General features: G+C 38.0%; 1 protein-coding gene across 1 annotated transcript; it reads left to right on the top strand.

The window, feature by feature from the left end:
* The first annotated feature begins 6,784 nt into the window (after positions 1-6,784).
* LOC149155648 (lysM domain receptor-like kinase 3) lies at positions 6,785-7,967 on the top strand. Its single transcript, XM_089444483.1, has 2 exons — positions 6,785-7,555; positions 7,638-7,967. Exons 1-2 carry the CDS (start codon positions 6,785-6,787, stop codon positions 7,965-7,967), a joined length of 1,101 nt encoding a protein of 366 aa, XP_089300609.1.
* The last annotated feature ends 17,863 nt before the right edge of the window (positions 7,968-25,830 follow it).

Below are 25,830 nucleotides of genomic sequence, written 5' to 3'. Positions count from 1 at the left end.
CACAACTTCCTGCAAGCATTTCCTTTCGCCAATCCACCTCTGCACAGTCAAAAACAGTTAAATCACATGCACAATAGTTCTGCCAACTTACTAAAAAATACAAAAAAGATGTTTCTTTTCAAATGTTACTGTAGAAGTAGCTTAGACACATGCGTTTTACCTTCCTAGAAGTCAATGGCATCTCTTTTTGTAGCTTTCATCATTCTTCTTGCACTAGTAGGTTTAGTCGGTAAAATTAGGGTTTGTTAGGGTTTGTGTTTCCTTTCTGCTTTCAGTTTCTTTCTGTAAGTAGATTAGCCTCCTTTGAGTTAGCTTTCATCCATCAGTTAAAAAGCTTCTTCTAAGAGCTCATAGAAGTTGGCTTAAGCTCCTAGCGGACTTGTGCCAGCTGATCAAGTGACAGCTGCGGCAAGAGTTAGTACTTGTGCATACAGCACCGTCGCTTCCAAGTTTGTTACGAACTACCGGGTTGATAAAATTAAAGAAGGGAGTCTCAGGAGTTGCAGCATTATTGCTGCAATACTGGGGCCCACCAGAACACTTGACACATAGCCAACAAAAGCTTGATGGAAGCTTGGCTATAAATACTTCTGTTTGGTCCCCAAGCTTACTAACTCAATCCCCTTCAGGTTTACACCATCAAGTTAGAGTGAGCAGAGTTTGGAAGTGCCACACGGATGAGAAATTTTGGGTGAAACTGTCACAAAATATTTTCTTCCCATTCCCTCTTGCTCCCCTTTTCTTCGCAGTACATAGCATGAGCTTGGTAGACGTTCCGAGGAGAAAGAAATTAGCAAATCTGCTCTTCGTCCTTTTCAGCAGAACAAAGGCATAGGAAAGGGGTTGCACATTTTCTTTTGGTTGAAACAGATTCAGAGCTGATGAATTTCAAAGCATAGCTCCGAGCAGCGTGCATAACGGTGTTTGATTCGCCAGCAGATTACTTCAATCTTAACAAAATATCGGCTATTCGTGTCTATCCGAGAAGCTTGTTTGGTATGGTTTCGCTGGTTGATTAGACTACAAATTAGCAAGTTCTGTGGGCAGAAATCTGATTCAGTCTCATTGATCAGCAACTGATTGATACTGGTACCCATTTTATTTCACTAATTTGGGTACAACTGAGAAAACAAAAGGGAAGTGGACTGGGTCAACCGCAACAGAAAGTCTGGTATGAGTGTGAGTAGCATCAATGACCGAAGATATGTTTTCTTGGTAATCAAGTTTTTTACGATTCTTCTTTATGATTCTTTTAAGTATTTATTCCGCATTAAAAAATCATTATTTAGTTATCAGGGCACACTGATAGCAGGCGATCCACTGACAGCAGGCGATCCAACATTGACAACAGACTTCAAAAATATCCTGCTCAGTTGATGGTGTTGGTCTTCATATCTATATGTTTGGCGGAGCCCCACGGGTGTAATATAAAGTAATATAAATGCTTATCAAAATGAAAAAGCAAAAGCCAGTTCCCTCCGCCATCAGAGAAAATGGCATTGCATAAAATAAAGCAGGTTTTCGCTTTTTACAAAAGTTATTTTTATTAAATTTTATTATTTTGAGAAAAATATAAATATAAAAGTTAATATAATTTTAATTTAATAAATTTATTTATTTATTTTTTTTTTTTTTTCTGAGTAAAACCTAATTCTATTAAGAGAAGAAAAATATATTGTACAATCAAGCTTGCATGCAAGCGTAGCAGAAAAGCAAGGGAGCCAAAGGTGAAGGGCTAACCACTTCGCTTCACAGTGACAAACAAGGAAAGGACCAGAGAGAACATGGGAAAACAAAAAGCTAGAACTTCATAGAGAGAAGCTACCCTGAGAGGGCAATTGTTGCCACACGACATTTTTTTCCTTTTTTCTTGCTTACTTTGACCCATCCAGAAGAGTTTGGCTGAGCCGTAACAAGTTGTAGACTATTCTGCCCTGGCGGCTGAATATCCTTATCAGAGTCTGAGGACGAAGATGAATGAGAACGTTTCTGAGAGCTCTGAGGGGCGGAGGGGTTTGCCGAACCGACCGAGGGAGCGTCCAGCGGAATCTCCATATTCTGCCCATCTGCTACGATTTCTTCCTCATCCGAACTAGAGGAATCTGTATCGTCCATAGGAGGGGGAGGCACACATGGATTCCAGCTTTTGGATTTGGGTTTGCGATTCAGATTCTTCTTTTTGTCGAGGAACTGGGTACAGGAACTCTGGAGGTGCCCCGTTTGATGACAATGGCAGCAACGGAAGGCTGTGTTCTCATAATCCAAGGTTTGAGTCCAGAGGAAATCGCCATACTTGATATTAATCTGATCCAGCAGTCCTTTGCTAATATCTATTTCTACACAAATTCTGCCGTAGGTGAAGAGTCCATTTTCCTTTCGTGTAGAATCTACCTGCAGGTAGCGTCCTAAAGTGTCTGCAATGGCTAAGAAGACAGAGATATGCCATAGATGCGCCGGAAGATTCAGGAGCCTGACCCAAATGGGAATCTTGGTGATGACAGCTGTAGAAGGGTCGAAGTCTGGAAACTAGGGGGTGAGAAAGAGCCCAGCCGAGCCCCAAAACCAGGGGCCTCCTATTAAGGCCTTCTGGTAATCTTCATTTGAGTCAAAAGCCACAATGAAGAATCCTTTTGAACATAAGTAGATCTCGCTTTTTTTAGTCCAGTTGGTGTGGATCCACTGGTATAGATCTGATGTGAGAGGCCAAAGCTCGTTAAATCTGCATATAAGTGCGGATTCTGCAAAATGCTGATAGCGATCGTCAATCCCAGAATGTGAGAGATTGATGGAAGGAATTTCCTCTGATTTGTCTACCAAAAATGGCTTTGGAACCCCAGAAGGTTGGGCTGCTTCCGCAGAGGGCTGCGGATGGGCAGCGTCTTTGCGGACTGCATCTTTATAAGAGAAGGATGGCGCTGAGGAGGATTGCCTAAAGGAGCCACCTCTTAAACGAAAGGTAGCCACAATAGAAGCATCCTTGAAAATGCTGTAAGCAGAGAGAGGAAGGGGATTCATAAGTTTCTTACCCTTATATAGCAATCTGAGGTAAGAGGAGGGGATCCTCAGTCGATGTTCGAGATTTTGCAAAATATCTTGCACAAGATCTGTTGCGCATACCCATAGCAATGTCGTTTTTCCCGAGAGATTGATTTGGATCTGAAATGCATGTTTCTCTTCAGGCACATTCCGCATTATGACCTTTGAAGTCGGTGTGTTGCGAGGCTTCAAACCCTCGGCTATGACCCTCGTTGCCACCTCCTTGTCGGTTATGAGTCCAGAGCGAAAGGCGCTGTGATCCGTGAGCAAAGCAGCGTCAACCCTGCGCATGGCCATACGACGGCCAGCTTCGTTTACTGACTTGCCCTCTGTAATGCTGAGCGCCTTGAACAATCTCAGCCTTTTCACGGTGTCTTGGCACATCTGTTGATTGTGGGCTGGATCGGTTAGATCCGGGGCTGAACCAGGGATTTTATGCCTTTCCACGGTGGGAGAGGACAGCGCGGCTCCATACAACAGCCTTTCTTGGGTTGCCGTGGCCGATCCGGTGAATGGACTTGCAGATCCAGCCTTGTTGGCGCCGAAAACCCCAATCCTTTGCTTCCTTCTGTTATTGCTCAGTGAATACGGCATTCCTATGTGTTGCTGGAGGTGGTTTGCTCTGGCCCCTTCTGCAGTGAGCTTGGATGCTGCTTCAGTCTTTATTATTCCGCGTTTGAAGACCTTCTGTTCTCCAGAGCCATGATAACTTGCAGATGTGTGAACGTAAAGGGTCATGGCGTAGATCTGGGCGCTGTGCATTGAGTTCTCCTGGCCTGGAAAGCCCTCCCCGACATCTTTTGAGCCGAAGCGTTGGGTTGCAGAGGCGGCCATGGGAGTCGATAGGGTTTCCTATTAATCGAAGGAGACCTAGTCTTACTATACAATCAAGCTTAATTTAATAAATTTAAAATTAATTAAATTAATTAATTAAAATTTAAAAATATTAAATGAAAGTTATTTTTATTAAATTTTATTTTAAATGAAAATAATCTAATTTTATGTCAAGCTCCCTGTTTGTAAGAGATGAAATGTTTTGATTCGTACAAGATATAGATTAAATTAAAACATCTTCTGATATTATATTTTTTTAATATTAATTTTTTATTATATTTATTATAAAACTTTTTTGTTTGATAAATTTAACACTTATTTTAAATTAAAAGAATTCTTAAAGCCAAATTTTTACTTAATTAATATCTTATATATATATATATACATATCTCTTGTAAACATAATTTAATAATTTTGTTGTGTAAAAAATAATAGATTTTTTTTTTTCCTTTTCCAAATATAAATAAAAATTATTTTTGCTTAAAAGATAAAATAATAAATGAAATCACGAATATTGATTAACTTTATCATAAGAGTAATAATAATAATAATATCCATTTTTAAGGTCACAACTAAGCCAAACACCAAATTGGTGTATAAGACCCCCTTGTTTGGGGGACAAGGTGATTAACTTTATCATAAGAGTAATAATAATAATAATATACATTTTTAAGGTCACAACCAAGCCAAACATCAAATTGGTGTATAAGACCCCCTTGTTTGGGGGACAAGGAGGTGGACCCACCTCCGTGCAGCGATTTGACTACTAAGTCTATGAAGGCATACATACTCTACCCCCCTCTAGTTTTGAACCTGTGACTTCTTAGGAGGAAACACATGCTTTTAACCATTAGGCCCACTCATGCTCTATGAAGGTGTTAGGGAAAAAGAAAAGTTGGATAGTCTACCCTTCACATTATAATGACTGTAAAATTACTTTGAAAACATTCATAGATGCTTCTTGATTTTGTTAATTTGGATAAGGTAACATCATATGATGCCCTAACTAAAATGAGAAAATGATACTACACTAATAAAGAGGAAAAAAGCTTCTCCACTTATTAAATAGAGAGGAGATTTAGGAGGTAAATTTTGACTCATAAAACTAAAGAAAATGTTATGATTCCCATAAAGGAGTGGAAATCCTTCTTAAGGAGTCTTTAAGAATCCCCAATTGTTATTGACAACAATCTAAATGTTCATATAGAGTATGAAGTATTTTCTATATAAGAAATAAACTTTGGGGTCAAGTGACTCATGAAAAGGAAATTTATGGAGAGTGAAGGCTACCAACTTGAAAATATTGAAAACTGTAGGACTTATCATCATATCTCTTATGCATAACGTTTCTAATCTTGTAGTTAGGAAAGGATTCCCTAAACACGAAACTCAAAGCATCATTATTCATATCTTTAAAAGTCAAGTATAAGTAATTCATCTCTGTATAAAATTGTCATGATTAGCACCATGTTACTCACAGTCTATGAAAATATTGTGGAAAAATAAACAATCATATGGCTTGAAAGCCATAGGAAAGTGTTAAAGGAGAAGTTTGATTAAGGGGATATCAATTCAATGTGGACCACCTTATGACATTGAGTATCATTATGGAAATCTTGCAATAATAAAATCATTTTTCTTTGTTGTTTCATTGATTTCATAAAAGATTTTGTTACTATGCCTAGGATTATCCTTTGGAGTAGGTTGGAAGGGATAAAAATTCCTTATTTGTTGGCAATTGTTATGATAAGGCTATTTGAAAATGTTGTTTCCAAGGTTATGAGTACTTAGGGGTGGTTAAATGAAATTAATTGTAATATAGGAGTTAAGCAAGGTTGTTCACTATCTCCTACTCATTTCAACTTTTACATTGCAAAGTTATAATGTTGACAGGATGAAGTTTGTTTTAATGGTACTTTTGTTTTAATGGTACTACTATCATCGATATATAGCATCATCCTTATTTTTTATGTTCGTGATATTTTTTCTTATGGAGAAAAATATCTATGACCTTAATAGTTATCTAAAGATCATCAAGGTCTCTATGAGGATAAAGAAAACAAAGGTTATGTTAATCAAATCCTATAGTATCACTATTGACACTTTCATATATCACAATTATAATTTAGTGGAAGTTCCTTCATCCAAATATCTTGGGATCCATATTTATCATAAGATTAATTAAAACTATTGTGTTGAAAAAAAGATAACCAAGAAGGTGGAAAGCTTATTATGGGCTTGGAAAGTGTATATTAATATGTATTTAGCTTTGGAATAAGATAAAACTCCCATTTGATACATGCATCACTCTTGTTATCCCACATGGATGTAAAGTTTAGGGATGTAACATCTTTTAAAAATCCTCGCACGCGAGTGCATGATATGATGGTTGGGGCTGTCGGTTGCCACACTCCCCACCAGGTTTCGATCCCCGACGCTGTGCAACATCGTTTATTTGCTACAATGTGATTTGTAATATATATGCTACAATGTGATTTGTAATGTGAATGTAAATTACAAAAAAAAAAGGCCCATAATACTTCTTCTGGCCACTAACCCCTCCCTAAAAAAAACATCTCTTAAAAATCCTCGAAAATAATCATCATGGCTTATCATGGCTCGTACGAAACCCCGTCCACAGCCGAACCGATGTAAAGTTTAGGGATGTAACATCTCTTAAAAATCCTCGAAAATAATCATGGCTAGTACGAAACCCCGTCCACAGCCCAACCGACCTAACCCATAGTGGAAAACACACACAGACGACCGACGGGATGCTCCAGGACAGTGAAGAAATGTATTATCATAATGTTCTGCCCAATGGCGCATATGTTGGGTGTTCGTTTCTGTGGGGAATGGGGAGCTAGTCTGAGCAGGGTGTTTATTATGCATCATGTGCCGAACCAAACCCAAAATGGTGGCACAGCCAATTCCCTTAAAATCTCCAAGAAAACCCCATCATTCAGACGAGGTCCTTACCAGCAAGACCACCGACCCTGGAAGCTCCACCCAATTCTCAAAAGAATCCGGAATCTCTACTAGCAGTGCTCAATCTCTGGCCGGCCTGAGAGATTTGCTGCCAGAGAATCCCCACCTCTATTCATTTCATGAAATCAAGAGGGCAACCAAGAATTTCCGCTCTGGAAAGCTCGGGAATTCTTCTGTCTGGAAGTGCACGCTGAGAGGTAAATCCGTTGTCGTTACAGAAAGGAGCCGAACGGATTCGATTGATTTTAGGGCAAGATTGAGAGAAATCTGTAATCTTCACCATAGGAGCATTATTAATCTTTTGGGCGGGTGTGGGGAGGAGCGGCGTCTGTATCTTGTGTATGAATATGTAGAGGGTGCAAACCTGAGGGAATGCTTGAGGGGTAGCAGAGTTCCTGGATATACTGTGCTATCTTCATGGCTTTCTAGGGTTCAGATTGCCCTTGATGTAGCTCAAGGGCTTGAATATCTTCATCATTATACAGGTTTGCGTTATGTTCACAAATACATGAAATCCAGCAGTGTAATCGTTGTGGAGCCTGATTTCAGGGCCATGATTGCCCATTTTGGTACCTATGAGTTAAGTGGTGAATCCACTGTTAGGGCATCTTCCAGTACAGAGATTACAGAGGAGGGTTCTGGGGACACTGGTGGGGATTACTGGCGTTCGTCCAGTAAGAAAATTGTTGGTACACAGGTTTACATGGCTCCAGAGTATGCTTCAAATGGTGTTATTTCTCAGAAGACCGATGTGTTTGCTGTTGGGGTGGTGTTGGCAGGATCCTGTGAAATTACATTATGATGGGGCGAAGGAGGAGTACACGAGGGTGTCGCTCATCGAGGGTTTGTCTTCGATTGTTTCTGAGCCCGACTGTTTGGGCAGACTCAGATCGTGGATTGACCCTCGGCTCAAGGATTCTTACCCTGTTGACGGTGCTGAGAAAGTTTCACGACTTGCAGCCATGTGTTTGGATGCAAATCCCAGCAGTAGACCTGATATGAGGCATGTAGCTGGCGAGTTATCTAAAATTTTTCTGATATCCAAGAATTGGTCAGAAAAATTGAATGCCAATAAAGCAATCCTTACAAGCACATTTGAGGCCAGGTAGTGCAGCAGACAATTGGTTTTTCATACTCTAGCTTTTGCATAGCTATGCATTCAGCATGCTTCATCAAGAAGCTCTTTTTAACTTTCATTATTTTATTAAATGAGTTGGCTGATAGGCTTGGCTTATTTTATTAAATGAGTTGGGTGATAGGCTTGGCTAAATTTTGTTGAATACCTGTACATCACATTTCAAAATATTATTGAAATTTACAATCAAAACAATCAAAATAAGAATGGTTTGTTCACTCTTTCAGATGCAATACATCTGAACACAGTTTTCAGTTTTTTTGACCTGTAATGCTATTTTTTTATACAACATATTTGAAAAAACAGTTTTTCTAATAGGGTGATCACTGGATTATTGGTGGTTCAAATTAGAGTTGTACCTAATAGTTTAAATTAGAGGTTGAAATTAAAGTTGTATTTAATAGTTTAGATTAGAAAATTCTAATCGGTAGTTCAAATTAGAGTTGTGACTAATAGTTTAAATTAAAAATTAAAATTGTCTTTAGTAGAACTTTTTCAAAAAAAAAACCCATGGAAAAAATTAAACTATCCTAACTCAGTAGCTTGGCACAATCATTCCTCCCTGCTTAACCTGACTGGAAAAAAAAACACATGTGACCATTCTAGCGATTGCGGGTCCCATTTCTGATGTAGTCACACCGTTGTATTATTATATTTTGATACAGTTAGAGTCACAGGATGCAAATTCAAAAGCAGAGAATTAATTAATGACCACCCATGGATTTGTGTAAATGGATTTTCAGTTTTGATTCTGTAAAGGATTTTCAATTTCAAATCGTTAGGGGGAGTGTTTTAAAATTTATATAAAAAGTTGTATTTTTTTGGGTTAAATTTATGTATTTCAGATTATATTTAATATAAAAATATATAAAATTTAAAAGAAATAATAATATATTATTTAAATAATTTGCAAAACAAATATTAAAAAAATATTTAACATATCCAAAAACTAGAATAATATAAAAATTAGTATACTTTCGTAATTAAAATTTTGTCAATCAAAATTAAATTCAATTTTAATAAAAATAATATTAAAATTCAGTTTTAATAGAAATAATATTGATATAAACTAGAATAATAATAATAGATGTTACAATTTTGGAGGTCTTGTCCTCATCCCCCACATCCACAAGCTTTTCAATCAAGTAGTCAAGCAAGGGTTCCCTAAACCTTGGACTGAGAGCCTCATTATCCCTATTTTTAAAAGTGGGGATACAAATAACCCCTCTAATTATCGAACAATTATGATCAACCCTCTCTTAGCCAAGTTATATGGTAGTATTTTGGAAAAGAAGTTAAGCGTATGGCTTGAAAGTGAAGGTAAGCGGGCTAAAGGCCAAGCAGGTTTTAGAAGGCATCACTCAACAACAGACCACCTTGTTACGCTTAGGATCATTGCGTAGGAATGTCGTAATGATAAATCCAATTTATTTTGTTGCTTTGTAGACTTTAGAAAGGCTTTCGATACGGTTCCTAGATACAACCTTTGGAATAGATTAGAAGAGCTAAAGGTTCCTCTCGAGTTGAGAGTTGCCGCTATAAGGTTATACGAGAATATAATTGCCAAGCTAAAGAGCAATGAGGGGTGGTCGAAAGATATTAAGTGTAACATCGGAGTTAAACAAGGTTGCCCCCTCTCCCCTACCCTATTTGGCATTTACATCGATAAGCTCGAAGGCTATTTAGAGGAAGCAGGATGTGATGGCACGATCTTCGCTGGGATAGTCGTCATCCTTCTTCTTTATGCTGATGATATTGTTCTTTTGGCAAGGTGCCCATCTAATCTTGATAAGCAACTCAGGCTTCTTAAGGATTTCTGCTCTACCATGGGTATGACTATTAACACTGACAAAACAAAAGTTGTGATTATCAAATCCAAGAAGGACACTTACGCTAATTTTATGTATGACAATAATAACTTGGAGGAAGTGTATTCTTACAAGTACCTAGGAATTGATATTCATCGCAAGCTCAACTGGAACCATAGCACTGAGAAAAGGATTAATTGGGGGTGGAAAGCTTATTTTGGTCTTGAAAATAATTGTAAAATAGCAAACCTCGTAATGTGGGATAAAAATAAGTTCCTCTTTGAAACTTTAGTCACTCCTGTTATCTTATATGGCTGTGAGGTTTGGGGTTGCAGCATCTCTAGAGAATCATGGAGAAAGATTGAGCAAATCCAGAAGCGTTTTATAACTTATAACCTGAAAATTAAAAGTAATACACCCTATCATATTCTCCTTATAGAAGCAAGTCTTTCCCCTATTGAGAGCCTAGCTATGCTTAGGTTTCTGTTGTACAAGCACAAACTCAATAACATAGACGATCATAGACTTCCTAAGCTAGCTTTAAATTCCAGCCAAAACCACCTAAGGCTCAATCGAGGGTGGCATAAAGACACAAGGGCCTGGTTAAACTATTGGAGATCAACGAAAATGATGCATTGCAAAACATAAATAACATTAAAGATATTGTTACTTCTAAGTTCAAAGAAAAAATGTGGTGTGAGAAAGATTTAGCGGCTAAAAGAAAATTAAGTTATTATAAGAAGGTCATCAACCCCACCCTAGAAGATCAAAAGTATCTCTCTATTTTAACTAGCTCAAAGAAGAAAACTAATATAGCAAAGATTAGAACAAATTATCATGAGCTCCATAGTGAAATAGGTCGTTGGGCAGTTCATAAAACGCCTTGGATGGGAAGGATCTGCCATATATGTGAGAATAGGAACATCGAGGATGAAAACAACTTCCTCTTAGAGTGCCCCGCGTACAATCACATTAGATCTCACTTTCACAATCTTTGTTACAATACTGACCTTCCTAGCCTTTTACAATGTCAAAATTATAGTGAGCTCGGGAGGCTTCTCTCCAAGATTTTTGAGCATAGGAATAAAATCTTAAATCAAAATAAATAATTTGTTTCTTTTGGTCCAATAGACCATTGTTTGGTCTCAGCGGACGTTAACCATTATCATCATTATCATCATAAAATTAGTATATTTTTGTAATTAATTTTTTTTAATCAAAATTAAATTCAGTTTTAATAGAAATAATATTAATATGTTACTAATAAAGTCAACTAATACTTTACAATTACTTCATAACCTGATAATATTAACACTTCACAACTTAATAATAATAGATCATTTTACAATTTTGATTAAGAATATTTATATAATATATGCAATATTAGTTTGTTAGTATTATTTAATCACAATTAATAAAGATTGCGTGGTATATTTTATGGGAAAAATTAATTTATGTAATTCTTGAAACTAAAAAAAATATATGGGCATTGAGCAACCTTGATGCACGTGAGGGATTATGGTAACGTGTATGATTTATAAATGGTACATGTCATTCATGGCAATGAGTAAGAGGGAACATAGTTTGGTCATACTATTGTAAACAAGGAGGTCATGTGGTTTTTGTCAAACCCAAGCTCAGGGAAACGTGCAAATCCTGGAAATGAAGGACCAAGAGGATTCACATGGAATCACTAACTAGTTTGCACACTGCTAGTTGTTCGTTTGATGCTTGGGTTGAAGGAGCACGTGATTCAAATGACTCCTCAAACTACTCGTGGTTGGATTTTGAGTGTTCTTCTAGTATGCTTTAGTGGTCGAGAGGCAAGGGAATGACCCACCCATGACATTGGACATTTCTATCACTACAAATCGAAGAGTCTCCATGTTCAGGTTCATTGCTTGGAAGGTTACCATTTTAGGGTTCATTTCTTTGTGGCCTTCACTCATAGAATTGTTCGTTATGCCACATGATAGGCAAGGTTGGAAAGGTCGACATGGAGGGAGACAATTGACTCATTACCAAGCTTGCCAAGGCACAAAAATAGTAGCAGAGATGTATTGGGGCCAAATTCAATGAAATGTTCAAGAAGAGATTGAGTTCATGGAGGAGGAGGCACCACTAGAGCATGGATTTATCCATGACACTGGTAGTGATGAGGAGATGAGGGATTGGGTACTTGATACAGGTAGCACTCATTCCTGGGAAATCAAATACCTCAAGACAGTGGACCTATAATTGCAGTTGAAGACCATAGTTTGTAAAGTGTTAATGGAAAGAAATGAATCATATCAAAAAATAATGTCGCGGTTTGATGATATGTACCTCCATCTCAAAGCCACGGATGCCAAACTCATAACCTTAGCTAAAAGGCCCATGGCTTGGAATCTATTGCTACTTAAAACAATTTAGGATAACACACCTCCAATACCTCTATTTGCATCACCTCAAAATGATTCTCAACAAGTTTAAGTTCCTTGTCTTTTTGTTTTTATATTACAACAATAACACTTAATTTCATATAGGTTTGGCTTTAGTCATCTGAGCAATTTAGTTCTGCATGAATTTCTAACAGACAATATGAGTTATTCAAGATGGACTAAAGATCTTTTTTTTGGATGCTAGTATAATTTCTCAAGTGGGAGACCAATAGACTCAATTTATGTACAATTTATTATGTTTTAGTTTAATATAATTCTTGTGCTATCTTGAAATTTTTTTAACCAATCTAGTAAAAAAAGCTAGATACTTTACAATAGACTTTTTCAAACTTTTAAATACTTTTAATGGCATTCTAATACCATTGCTAAATTCCATGGACCTATAAACCACACCTATTTCTGTTAGAAATATGAAAGAGAGCTCGATTAAACACAACACCAAACACAATATTGTATTGATCTTACAGACATTACATATATAGGAATACATGATCTTTTTAATCCGAGAATGGTGGATCTAGATTACTAAAAATAGCTAGTATACCTATTAACCTAGGAACTCACATAATACAACTCAGGACAACTTGGAAGTCATGGAAGCATTACTTCCAACACCCTCCCTTAATGCTTACATGTAGAAAAAAAAACCACATTATAACAATAAATAAATCTTTATCAGATTTGTTTGATATGGTCATCATCAACACCCACATCCACTCTAGAATCTCGTAAACTCTACTCCTTCACCACCACATCTTTGAGCTGTCACTTGACCTCCATTTAAAATGTAACCGCCTCTGACCATCGTTGATGACGCTTCTCAAGCTCCCGAAGCGCAATGAGTCAATCTTGATTCTAAACCATCATATGGAACTGCCACCATCTGTGAATCCATGAACCTCCACAGCCTTCATCAGTTATCTAGGATAGCATTCTGGGTGCAGAATGTCTTCAGCGAACAATTCTACAACTTGACCTTCTATAAATAATTTGTACTGAGGCTCCCGGAGCACGACGGGTCACACCAGCTTGACCTCATTAAGAAATACCTGTGACTAATGCTCCTGGAACATGATGGGTCACATTAATCTGTTGAATAATTGGCATGTTCTTTGCAGTTCTGCATCATTTGATTCTTACCAACAACTCCTTTTCACATTAAAATTTCTACCCACAATTACTCTTTTTTCCATATAAATTAAAACTCCTCACACCAATCAAATATATCTCAAACCAATTATTAAAATAACCTTAAAATAAAGGTAAAAAAATAAGTAACTATTTCACAAATCAAAAGAAATGTGCCCAATTCATGCGTTTGTCTTTAAAACAATATCCCAGGAATAAAGTTTTTAAATCAATCTTGTCGTATTCCACACCACCCCTGGCTCGGCCAAATAAATCAAACGATCCACAACTATATGCCGCAAGAATCAAGGGGCTAATCACCACTCTGCATGCACAATCTGAGACTGATCGACCTGTTGTCCACATGAAATGTCGGAAGAGGAACTCTCAAGCTACCTGAGCAAAATCGGCTAGTTAATTCAACAATGGAAAATAATGAATTTTGATTCCACAAACACGGTAATCAATAAAATCGGCCAACCTTGTAAATATATCAGATCTGAAAAACAATGCTCACACATAGATATAAATAGGGAAAAATAAATCTCACTTATATCAGATCTGAAAAACAACACTCACACATAGATATAAATAGGGAAAAATAAATCTCACAATAGAAATCAAATGTAACACACTTATATTAATTTATATATGTACAAAACAATAATACTCAAGACTCTCTCACATCTTCTTGGCTTTCTTGTGAGGGAATCAAGCCAAATCTAGCTCTGATACCATGTTAGAAATATGAAAGAGAGTGAGAGATCGATTAAACACAACGTCAAACACAATATTTTATTGATCTTACAAACATTACATATATATGAATACATGATATTTCTAGATCAGAGAACGCTGGATCTAGATTATTAAAAATAGCTAGTACACCTATTAACCTAAGAACTCACACAATACAACTCAGGACAATTTGGAAGTCATGGAAGCATTACTTCCAACAATCTCCAAAATTTCCTATAAACCACACCTACCTCCTTAAAAAATTATTAACCAATTATTCAACAATAAAACATGCCCCATCAACTAAATCTACTTCTCAACTTTACACCAATCATTTATCAAACTTGAAACACATCAATATAGATCTTATACCAATTTACATGTGATTAATTTATATTAAAATAAAATATACAATATAATTTACTATTTTTAAATTTCTAGTCTATTTCTTAACTTTACATCAATTATTTATCAAATTTGAAAATATATATCAATATAAATCTTATACCAATTTACATTGAAATAAAATATACAATATAATATAATATTTTTAAATTTCTTGATTAATAATTCATTCTTATACCAATTTACATATAATTAATTTACATTAAAATAAAAATATACAATATAATATAATATTTTTAATTTTCTTGATTAATACTTCATTCAAGATTCTTGCACTCAACCTCCAAAAAAAACAAAACAATACCCTGTATCATTTTTTGTTTATTGAAAAAAATTATAAATATATTTCTAAATATAAATAAATTATTAAATATTCAAATTTAATTTAATTTAAAAAAAAAAATTATAAATATATTTCTAAATATAAATAAATGATTAAATATTCAAATTTAATTAAAAAAAAAAAACTAAATTACTTAATTATCGAAAAGTGGATTATTTTATTTATTTATTGAAAATGTCTAAAACTCAAATTTTTTCTGGCATCTTTTTTTCCAAAGAAAAAAACTAACTTTTTATAATCATAATAAAAAGTTGCATATACATGCCGCAGCTTCCTTTTGTTGTATGATAGAGCATCATAATACCTGTTGGAAGGCTATTCTACCTTCCTTTAATTGAGTGTTATGGGTCATTCTGAGCGTAAGCAGAGCCTCCTCTAGAGAGGAAAACAACTCCCTTCCTCAGCGTTATCAAAAAGAGTCAACAGTTTAATGTTTATGGTAACAAAAACATTTACTGGCATCTTTCCCCGGGTTTCCTCTATCGAGGAAAACAACCCAAGATGAAAAAGAATGCACAGCACTATCATAAAAGACTAGAACAGATTTCAATAAGCAGACTTTCCAGCTATAAACAAAAAGAACCTAGAATGACCAGCTCTACTATGTGCATAAGCATGCAAACTACACATAAGGAGGCTGGTCCGAGAGGTGAGTGCCTCCATTGTTTTCCTCCACTATTCTCCAGCTGCCCATATCTTGTTGTAGACCTTCTTTAGAAAGCTTGTCTGCAACGTCATTGCGTTCCCTGTAGATGTGATGAATAGAGAAGGCATTAAAAGATAGTTTTAAATGTTGAATATCTTCTAATAAAGGATACAATATGTAATTTTGACATCTGCTTTGATCATTTGCCCATTTGATAACATTTGATGAATCCCCAAAAATCTGAACTGTGAAGATGTTCTTGTGAATCAGCCAACATAGGAGAAGCTTAAGAGCATATAATTATGCACAGTTATTCGAGCCACTGCCTAATACTACAGAAGCTTTTAGAGAATGTCTTTCGGTTATATGGATGATTAGACCTGCTCCAGCTTTGTTATTTTGAGAGGCTCCATCAAAGTAAACCCATGACACTCCTTCCTTGATTTGTTCTTCTCTAATCTGCCTAGGTATCCTTTATTCCTCTGAATCTAGTATATTTGAGTAAATTGAATTACTCTAAGTGGCAATTGATTCCACCGAAGATTCCTTGTCTTGAAAGATGACTCTATTTCTTGCAATCCAAATGCCCCAACAAAGAATAGGCAACAGATTTCTTAATTTCCAAGTTTGATTTGAGTGCCACCATTTGTGCCAAGTTGCAGATATATTATTCCCTTCCCAGGCTATCGGTAAATGAACTACCTTCTCAACCTCCCTCCATACTTTGTTAACCACAGGACAGCCAATAAAAAGGTGCGTTATGGTTTCAAAGTCATTTTTGTTTTTTCTGGCATCTTAAAAAAAACTTATTTTAACTTTTATTAAATGCATATGCCATATTAAAAGTATAATTAGCGTATTTATTCTATAATTTTTTCAAAGTGGATTCTATTTGTAGTTGAATCTTATTGTATGGTTGACAAATAATATAAGAAGTTGATTTGCATAAATCCAAAATGGTTACTCTCTGCAATTAGGAAGGATTTACAGATTTGAAATAACATTTCCTTGCATTGCGATCTTTTGCTTTGGGATGATATAATGTGGGGATAAAATTGAATTAAATTAAAAATGAGATTCTTCAAATAAAAGTAAATATATTTTTTATTTATTTTGGTTAATTTAGTTGAATAATGATGGAGCGATAATTATATCTAAAGATTATCGTGATAACTATGGATTTGGCTTTGTTGATCATTGTAGCATGGTTTTTTTTTGTATAATTGCGAGATTTGCAATCCATAATGGTGAATACACACATATTAGAGGAGAAATCAATTAATCTTGAAGAAATGGCAGCTAGTTCTACAAGTCTTCTTCAGGGAAATCAAGCTAGGGTTTCTTATAGTACCGCATTGAAATCTGGAAATGTCCTTTTGATTGTATGTGAAGCACCTACTTTTAATGTCCCTATGGGGGATGAAGTTGTTAACAATGAGTCATATTTTTTAGATCTTGGTTTGATTTGCAGTTTGAATGGCTTTTGGCTGCGGTTGATTGACCTATATAAGTGGATTTCTGACACGTGAAAACCCCTTCTATCTCAAGTTCTGAATATTTTCCTCATGGCTCAGGTTTTATTTGTTGTTTTCTTTGCAAATCAAAAGGATAAGAAGATCATTTGAGATTCTAGGCCTTGGTTCTTGGGTAGTGTTGGCCTCTGTATGTAGCCTTGGTCCCCTTCTTTTGACCCAATTACAACGACAATCTCCTCGGTTCCAGTGTGGGTAATGCTTTCAAACCTTCCCCTGCATATTTGGAATTTCTCTATGTTTATTGCTATTGGAAATGCAATAGGAAAATATTACTGTTGTAGCCCCAACTTAGAGCATTTCCCTAAATCCATGTATGCTCGAATATGCGTGCAGATGGATTTCAACAAGGGTTTTCGTGCCGAGATCAATTTATATACACTATATTATGTATGGTTTCAGAAGTTTCATTACAGAAAATGTTTCATTTTGATGCCGAGCATGTTATGGAATAGGACATCTAATCAAGAATTGTCCCAGGAGGATGCAGAATAAAGTAGTTCGGAAAAGTAGTCGGAGGCCCAAATGGTGGGAAGGTGCGCAAACAAAACATTGTTTTGTTCACAAGGAGGAAGAAACTCAAGGCATGGAGGAAGTAAAAGAAACTCAGAAGAAGATAAACAAGGTTCACCAGAGGAAGAAAAAGACAATACAAAAGAAACACAAGTCAAAGAGGATCCACCGAATTCAGAAACAAAGAAGGACCAAGTCCAACAAACACTGTGAATTCGGGATCCCCCATTGAATTCTCAAGAAATAAGCCTAAAAAGGAAATTTCTTGGACTGATGGGGCACATGGACAAAGTAACAAAGATAGAAAAGACCACTCTCAGTAGAGAAACACTACGAATCCATTAGAATACAAAAACTGGATCCAAATTGGAAAAAAGGGAAAAAATATCTCACCAAGGAAAATGAGAAGTCAATCAAAATCCAAAGGATAAGTTGTAATGGAATGTAAGTTGATTTGGATTCTGGGAGTTTTTTGGAAAATTTTCAGTTGGAATGGGAATAAAATTATTGTATCGCGGGGATCTCGCTTGAAGGTTTAGATTGATTCAACATGCTCAATTTCAAGCCCACGAGGGATGCTAGCAATTCTGAAGAAATATAATGGTTCTGCGTCGAATCCTAGGTTTCTATTTTTTTAATAAAACACTCATGTCTGCTCCTTTGAAAAAAAAATAGTCAAACCTACCTTCGGGTGGAGTGTTAGAGGCGTGAGTGCGCTCAGACATGAGGCACTGTCAAATGCACCACATTGCTTGGCTTGCAAATCGATGGGACAAATGACTGTGTTAGAATAATGATTTCACTGAGGGCGAGGGTCAATCAATGTAGTAGACAATATTAACAAATTAAACAATTTCACAATTGATCATGATTGTAAACATATCAGTGCATCAATAAAGACCATCATTACCTCAATACATGAAAAGACCAGATGTACGTGGAAACCCTTGTGGGAGAAACCAAAAATATGTTATCTTCTTCAATGTTTAATTACATCAATTTGCAGACACCAACTTGTTGGAGGCACTAACCCACAAAGATATGCAAGCACCAACTTGTTGTAAGCTCCAACCTGATTAAGGCACCAACCTCTGAAATATGCAAGCACCAACTTGTTGTAGGCTCTAACTTGATTGAGACACCCGCCTCCTTCACCAAAACATAATGGGCCACTTTTCACAATCTTTAAAACTAGATCCATAGGCTCAAGGAAAATTAGATCATTTCAATTCAACATGTTCTTCAATATTCGATAGTAGCGTATTCTCCTTTTCTTGTACTTGTTCATAATCCCAAAATATTTTGACAAAAAAAAAATAGCTTCTTTCCCTAAAAAACTTATCCTCATGAATTTTCATTTCCCCCTTTCAGATTACAAAAAAATTATTGCGATTTGCCCCTTTTCAAAAATTAATGTGCACCTCAAACCGACCCATAAAACATTATAAAAATCAATTGATCAACAAAATTCACTTTTCTGGGTTGCATTCGATAGAATGCACTTTGCCGGTTTAATTAAAGATTATGGCATAATGCGCTTTTGATTAAATAAAAAAATATTTTATAAACCTAACAAGTTTCGAACCCATGACCACCCATAGTGTAACCAAACCAATTACCAATTCAGCGACAATGTTCCTTGTTCATTGTCATTCATAAAAAATTGCTTTAGCTTCCGATCAAGCCATAGGTCGCAAGTTTCACTTGGACACGAATTGGTGACAAAACAAAAAAAAATGCATCTAGGCTAAACCATAAAGTCGAGAGCCACACTGTGTATATATTTTAGACCAAATCAATTTGTTTGGATTTAAACTCATGGCATAAGCAAATACGCCTTCAAGATTTAGCATAGAGCTAAGAACCATGCTATATATATCTCAAAACATATGAACTTGTGATATAACCAAATACACCTTTAGCTTCTCCACAGAGCCAAGAGCCACACTATTTAGAACCAAATATGCCTTTGAGCTTCATCAAAGTGCTAAGAGCCACACCATATATATCTCAGAAACAAATATGCCTTTGGGCTTCATCACAGTGCCAAGAGCCATGCCATATATATCTCATTACCAAATACGCCTTCAAGCTTTAAAACAGTGCCAAGGGCCACACCATATATCTGGGGACCAAATCAATTCACTTGAAAGTAAACCAAACAGGCCCTTGGAATTGTATGCATGTCTCAGACTTTATCGATCGATCAACTGATTTTCTATGCAGTCCACCAACAAACACACACATGTGTGTGTGGGTTCCCTTAGGCTATTGTTAGGGCCGACATCAATTTGAATTTTGGGTTGATGATTATTTGAGTTTAGGGCTAATGTAAAACTTCCATATGACTTGATTTTGGTGGCTAGACCGTGATTGGGGTATTCCCTAGGGATTTCCCAATTATCCATATGATCGTGCCATGTGACATGGTCCTTAGGGGTCCATCGTCAATCTAATGTTGATGTCAACATGATGTCATCATGCGACATAACACTCTCTGAGTCATGCCATGTGTCACTCAGATTTGGATCGATTGACCACCCAAAACTATTGATTAGACATGCCACATGGCACCTTGCCGTGCTGCTACATCATCATCAACCATGTGTACTTGTGCTACCACTTGTCACCATTATTCTGTTGCCACATCATCACTCTCCTGGATAATCGTGTCTTGTCATTAAAGGGTCCACATGACATCTAGTTGAAGATCCACTTGGAAATTGGCACGTGTCATGTGTCCATTAGTCCAATTTGGTGTCAGAAGACATGGGCAGCACAACCTCCATTATTTGTTGAGCAAGTTTGTGCTCCATCTACCATTCATTTTCAACAAATCGTCCATAACTATCGAATCCGCTCGGAGTTGCACATTGTTTAACATCATTAAACAATGCATATGTCTACGCACCAACTATCATTTTTTTTTCTCTGCAAATGATAATTCAAGTAAAAATACAAGGGGCGAGGCCTCGGGAATCATCCTCCGAGGACACTCAGAACAACAGAAACTATCCCTTGTGAGGGAAGAACCAGATACAAAAGCAAGAGAAAAGATATTGCCACCAGGAATTAACTGAGGAAACATGAAGAGGAGGAGAAAACCGTCTGTCGAGAGCATGTGACCAGAGCATGAGACCATTACATTGCTCAAAATTCCAGAGACCATTACAATGCTAAAAAAACCAGAAGAGTTTTACATTGCTAAGCCACACAGAGAGAATTGAGTCTGCATGTCTGAAGATAGCCGACCCGAGCCGCGTCCAAAACCGCTTGAGCTTGATCATTTTAGTCATTCAAAAACAAAAAAGGAGAAGGCCCAGATGGCCTTAAAATGCATCGTCTCCATGCTGAGGTTCCTCCACCACTGGACAGACGTTATCCTTCCATGCATCCTCATGTCCAACATCTTCCTCACTTGGGTGCCTCATCAAGGGGCGCGTGTCACTGTCCATCTCTTCCCGAATCCTCGAGACAGCAGTATCTGAAGGCCGAGAGGCACTGGGAGCCTTGCTCCTTTCAGGTCTCTCCCCCTGATCTTTCTCCAGACTTTCCCCTGCATTGTCCTATCTATTTCTTTGACTGCTGACTCCTTGGCAAGCTTCTAGAGAGGGCTCAGACATCAGGCGCACCCGAATTGGGGGCAGGGCTTCTTATTCAGAGAAGAGAATGGTGATATTGGCAGTAATTACAGGTCTATGCAAATTTCTCTGAAAAGTGAAATGAGTTTTTTGGAACCCATGATACGGAATTGGATTGTGAACAGGATCCACAGAGCTGGTAGCCGGCTGCTTTCCATGCCCTCCCCGACTTCCCCCAGAACGACTCCTCTTGCTGTGGCGCACCATGCTGCGGGAGTCCACATAGGCCGAGACCAGAGGGAGGAAAAACAATCCAAGAAACCAAAAGCAGAGCCCAGAGATAGGTTACACAGCACATGAAACAAATTAAGGCACTGGTGGTCAGACTGTAATTGCAGGGAGAGCGACGTAGGAGAAGTAGCAGGGGAAATCGAAAGCTTGCCCAAGTTTCCAGAGACCAGACCGCTAACTAAACGCCACACTTTCCCAAGCCAGAGATGAACCAGAAACGAAATACACAGAGGAAACTCACCTTTGTTTGCAAGGAACAGCCAGCCTTCGAGACCCACTTCCAGCTTTAACCAGAGACACGAAGGCAGGGCGCTTACAATGGTAATGAAATCCCTGGACGCCATGGATAAAATAACCAAAGCCATACCTTGAACAGAACAAGTAGTAAATGCAGAGAGCGTGCCAAATCTTTTGCTCTACAAATGATCCTTCAGGAACCGAGCGAACCACATGAACAACGCTCCCATCAACCGAATTAGCACCTGGATAATCGCGCAGGTCTGCGTCTGGCAGTACCTAGCGCCTCCACCTGTCCTTTGAACCATAATTACACATTGATTTCACCTGCATCCAGGTGCACCAACTATTATTTATTACTCACCTAATCATGGATTTGTCCTGAAGATGTATAAACGTTAAGAAATTTGGTGTTTTTTATAACAAATTTGGTGCTTTCACCATGTTACTTTCAAATTCACTTATCTTTTCATTCGAAAGGATTTTAACCAAGTGTAATATAGCATTGGAAAGGTCTTGGAGAGGGCTATCCAACTAGATCATCTACACATTCAATTGATTATCATAACTTCAACAAAAAATTCTCAATAATATCTAAGCCATCATATCTCTTGACATCAATGATAACATTATGCCCAATAATCTGCTTCCTTTGGAAACCAAAACATCGTACCTCCTTTGACATCAATGAAAACATTATGCCAAACAATATCCCCCTCTTTCATTGATGGAAACACCACTAAATATTGATGGCCATTGATGGCAATGGATTGAACTCCTCCTATCACGTTGTTGGTCCAGAATTTGCTTCCTCTCCCATTTGTCAATATTTGATTTTTCTCTCCCTTTGACATCAATGGAAAAGGGACCTACTGAAAATGACTTTTGGTTTAGGAACCGATAATTTCTTAGCCAAAGTTGCACAACTACTCATGTATCTCCCTGTGGACCTGCGTCCCCTGTGAAAGAACTCTTCCCCTATGGATAAAATATCCTCCTGTAAATGCTTCCTTTCATGTGGCTACAATCATACTCCCCCTATTGGAAGTCATCCCTATGTTCCTTTGTTGAATTTAGTGAGCCATTCCTTCCAGTGGGGAAGAAATTAAGACTCCCACTTTTTGTCTAAGATATTCAAAGCTTTCCCTTGGTAAGGTTTAGTAAATATATTGTAGAAATATAATATGTATATTCAAAAAATTCTCATGAAATTTATTAGATCAAAAGACTTGAAGCTGCTCTACTCATATATGGAAATAAAATCAAGATCTAGAACAAAAATCATTAACATGCATCAAGATTCAACACACATAAACAATGATTTATCTAGGGGAAAGAAATTTCTCAAAACCCCTTACTATTTGTATTGCAGTAATCAAAGAATCTGTATGAATACAATATGCTTTTCTCAAGCTTAAGTTCAACCTACACCTGTATCTTCTATCCTTTCGCCGACTAATTGACCTTGGCCAATACTTAGCCAAAATTTCGAGCCTCCAAGCCCCTATTTCCTTGCGATGTTCCCTTGGGAATTAGACCCCTATTAGTTAGGAAATTCTCCAATTTGGATTGCACAATTCTTATAGGTCCTTCTCTGACTTCATGCATGACCTGTACAACTTTAATTAGTTTACAACTGATAGTACACTTCCATTTAAATCCAATCTCAACTAGGTAACTCAAATTATTTGCATGCATGAGTTAATTTAGGTTGATTGATCAGTTCACTGGATTATTACTCAGTGTGAAAAAAGTTACACACCCTTGACTGAACCTCCACTAGTTCTACTAACAGTTCGCGGTTCCATTTGTTGGCGACTAGTGTTGAGACCCTCTACCATGGCGCTTTCCTAGTGTGTGAAAAATATTACCAGTTTGCTCGTGAAACTAGATGTTGCGGAGAGGTGATATATAACCAATAGAATTGTTGAGTGCCAAGGGTTTGTTGAACAACCCAGATCTGAAATTCCACTGCGAAAATTGGTACTTCGAAAAGGAGTTTGAAAAATATCAACAGTTGGTATTGCATGAATATTTGTGGGATGTGAACGAGGTGCATGATTGAGCCAAAGTTACGATTCTCATAAAGTATGCAGGTTCGATCCATTCTTTGGCGGCAATGACGTATACATTCAAATTCCTCTACCTCCCTTTGATTGTGCATTTCACTATTGTTTTGAGAGAAGTTGTTATTTAATTGGATATTTTTGCGAGGATATGATCCTTGAATGATTCCATTGATCTGAATGGTCTTTGTGGGAAAGAACCAAGTGTTGGATTCATGTATCAAAGTATGTAGTTTTATTAAATATGCGTTGGCTTCCTATTGTTCGTCAAAAAGATTTTGAGTCATGGATGGGAAAGAGACCGAGCGTTGAGTCGTTGACTAGAATTTGAGCGTTGAGTTGTTGATAGTAGCTTATGGAGCCAACGACTGCGTGCTATGTGAAGAGTGTTATTGTCATGCCCCTACACTGGCGGTACTCTTCCAACCGCACTATAGCGAGGTGCGAACTACCAACCGTTTTCTTTTCACCAATACTTATGATTGTAGACTACGCCTAACATTCCATACTTAGTTTAATTTTCATTACCAAGTATTATCTTTGTCCTTTATACAGTGAAAGCCCATAACATTCACATAAACAACATTATATAATAGAAATGCACAACAGTATAAAGGGAGGGGAAAATCCCTGCAATATGAGTCTGCCCGAATCAATATATATAATCTTCTTTTATAAGTACAAGTTAAATCTTGGGAAACTCCAAATTTACACTTATCCAAATTTCCAACTTTGGCAAACTCGATTGCCCAGCTCGTCGGTGCCTCTGCACAGTGACCGCACGACTCACCAACCCTTCGTTCACCTCGTCGCACGATCGTGTTGTTTGCTCAACTTGGGCGTGCCTCGTCGTAACCAAGTTGCCACACACGGGCGCCTCCGCACGAGTCACACCTTCATTCACAACCTCAACACTTCACCGTTTCCACTGTTTCGTCGTGCACGGCGCACCCTACCCAAGTCGCCCATCCGCACGATTCTTCGTTTCGGCATGCATGGCGCGCCCTTGCCTAGCCACCCGTCCGCACGTCCACCCAAACTCGTTCACCTGAACAACTTCACCCGAGTCGCCACACGAATTCGCCCGGGTCGCCACACGACTTCACCCGGTTCACCCAAACGACCTCACCCAGGTCGCCACATGACTTCACCCGGTTCGCCTGAACGACTTCACCCGGGTCGCCCGAACGACTTCACCTGGCTCGCCCGAATGACCTCACCCGGTTCGCCCGAACGACATTGCTCGAGTTTCCTGCCCGAACGACCTCGCCCGAGTTCTGCCTGAACGACCTCACCCGAGTCTTTCTTGAACGACCTCGCCCGAGTCTTGCCTGAATGACCTCACCCGAGTCCTACCTAAATGACGTCACCCGAGTTTCCTGCACGAGTTTTTCGCCCGAGTTTCTCACCCGAGTTTTTCACCTGACTTTTCTGAACGAGTTTTCTACCCGAGTTCCGCCCGTCGTGCGAGCTCATCCACGCACCGCAGAACTCCTTGTTAGAACTCGTGATGATCGAATAATGATTTGCCTCCACAAACCATCCACTAATATATACGGGTGGGTGGCGGGTTATGTCACCCGCCGACCCACGCCCAATGCCCAAGCTGACTCGTTCAACATGTTGCCTTCGCCCGAGTGGAGGGTTGGCCCACCCAACTCGTGGGACCACCCTCTCAACTCGCCCAACATCGTATAAACTCGCCCTTGGCTCATTCAATTCGCATTTCGCACGAGCTCCTCGCCCGTCCTTCGCACGGTGAAGGTGACCCAAACTGCAGGTCCATACATCCTCCCCCACTTGAAGTCATTGTCGTCCTCGACAATATCTCATCCCAGCAACCATCTGTCACCAAGATATCCATACCAAGGCATACACCCCATCGGTATGTCATACATCGGAAATCATCTCAATCCATGATCATCAACCACCCTGTCACAATCTCCACATGTTGCTCCCCATCGTGGAAGGTTGGCCCCTCCATCTCAAGCTACATGCTTCCTGCAACATATCGTGTTGACCTCATTATGTATCGTCCTCATGTGAACTACTGCCATGATACTCCAACATAATGCTAACATATCTCTATACACTGACGTCCCCCATGT

This window comes from Pinus tabuliformis, chromosome 9 (assembly GCF_031772625.1).
Source record: "Pinus tabuliformis cultivar Carrire ecotype Pingquan chromosome 9, CPIR1, whole genome shotgun sequence".
Classification (NCBI taxonomy): domain Eukaryota; kingdom Viridiplantae; phylum Streptophyta; class Pinopsida; order Pinales; family Pinaceae; genus Pinus; species Pinus tabuliformis.
Note: the sequence above shows the minus strand (reverse complement) of the source record. Positions and strands in the feature narration are given on the sequence as shown.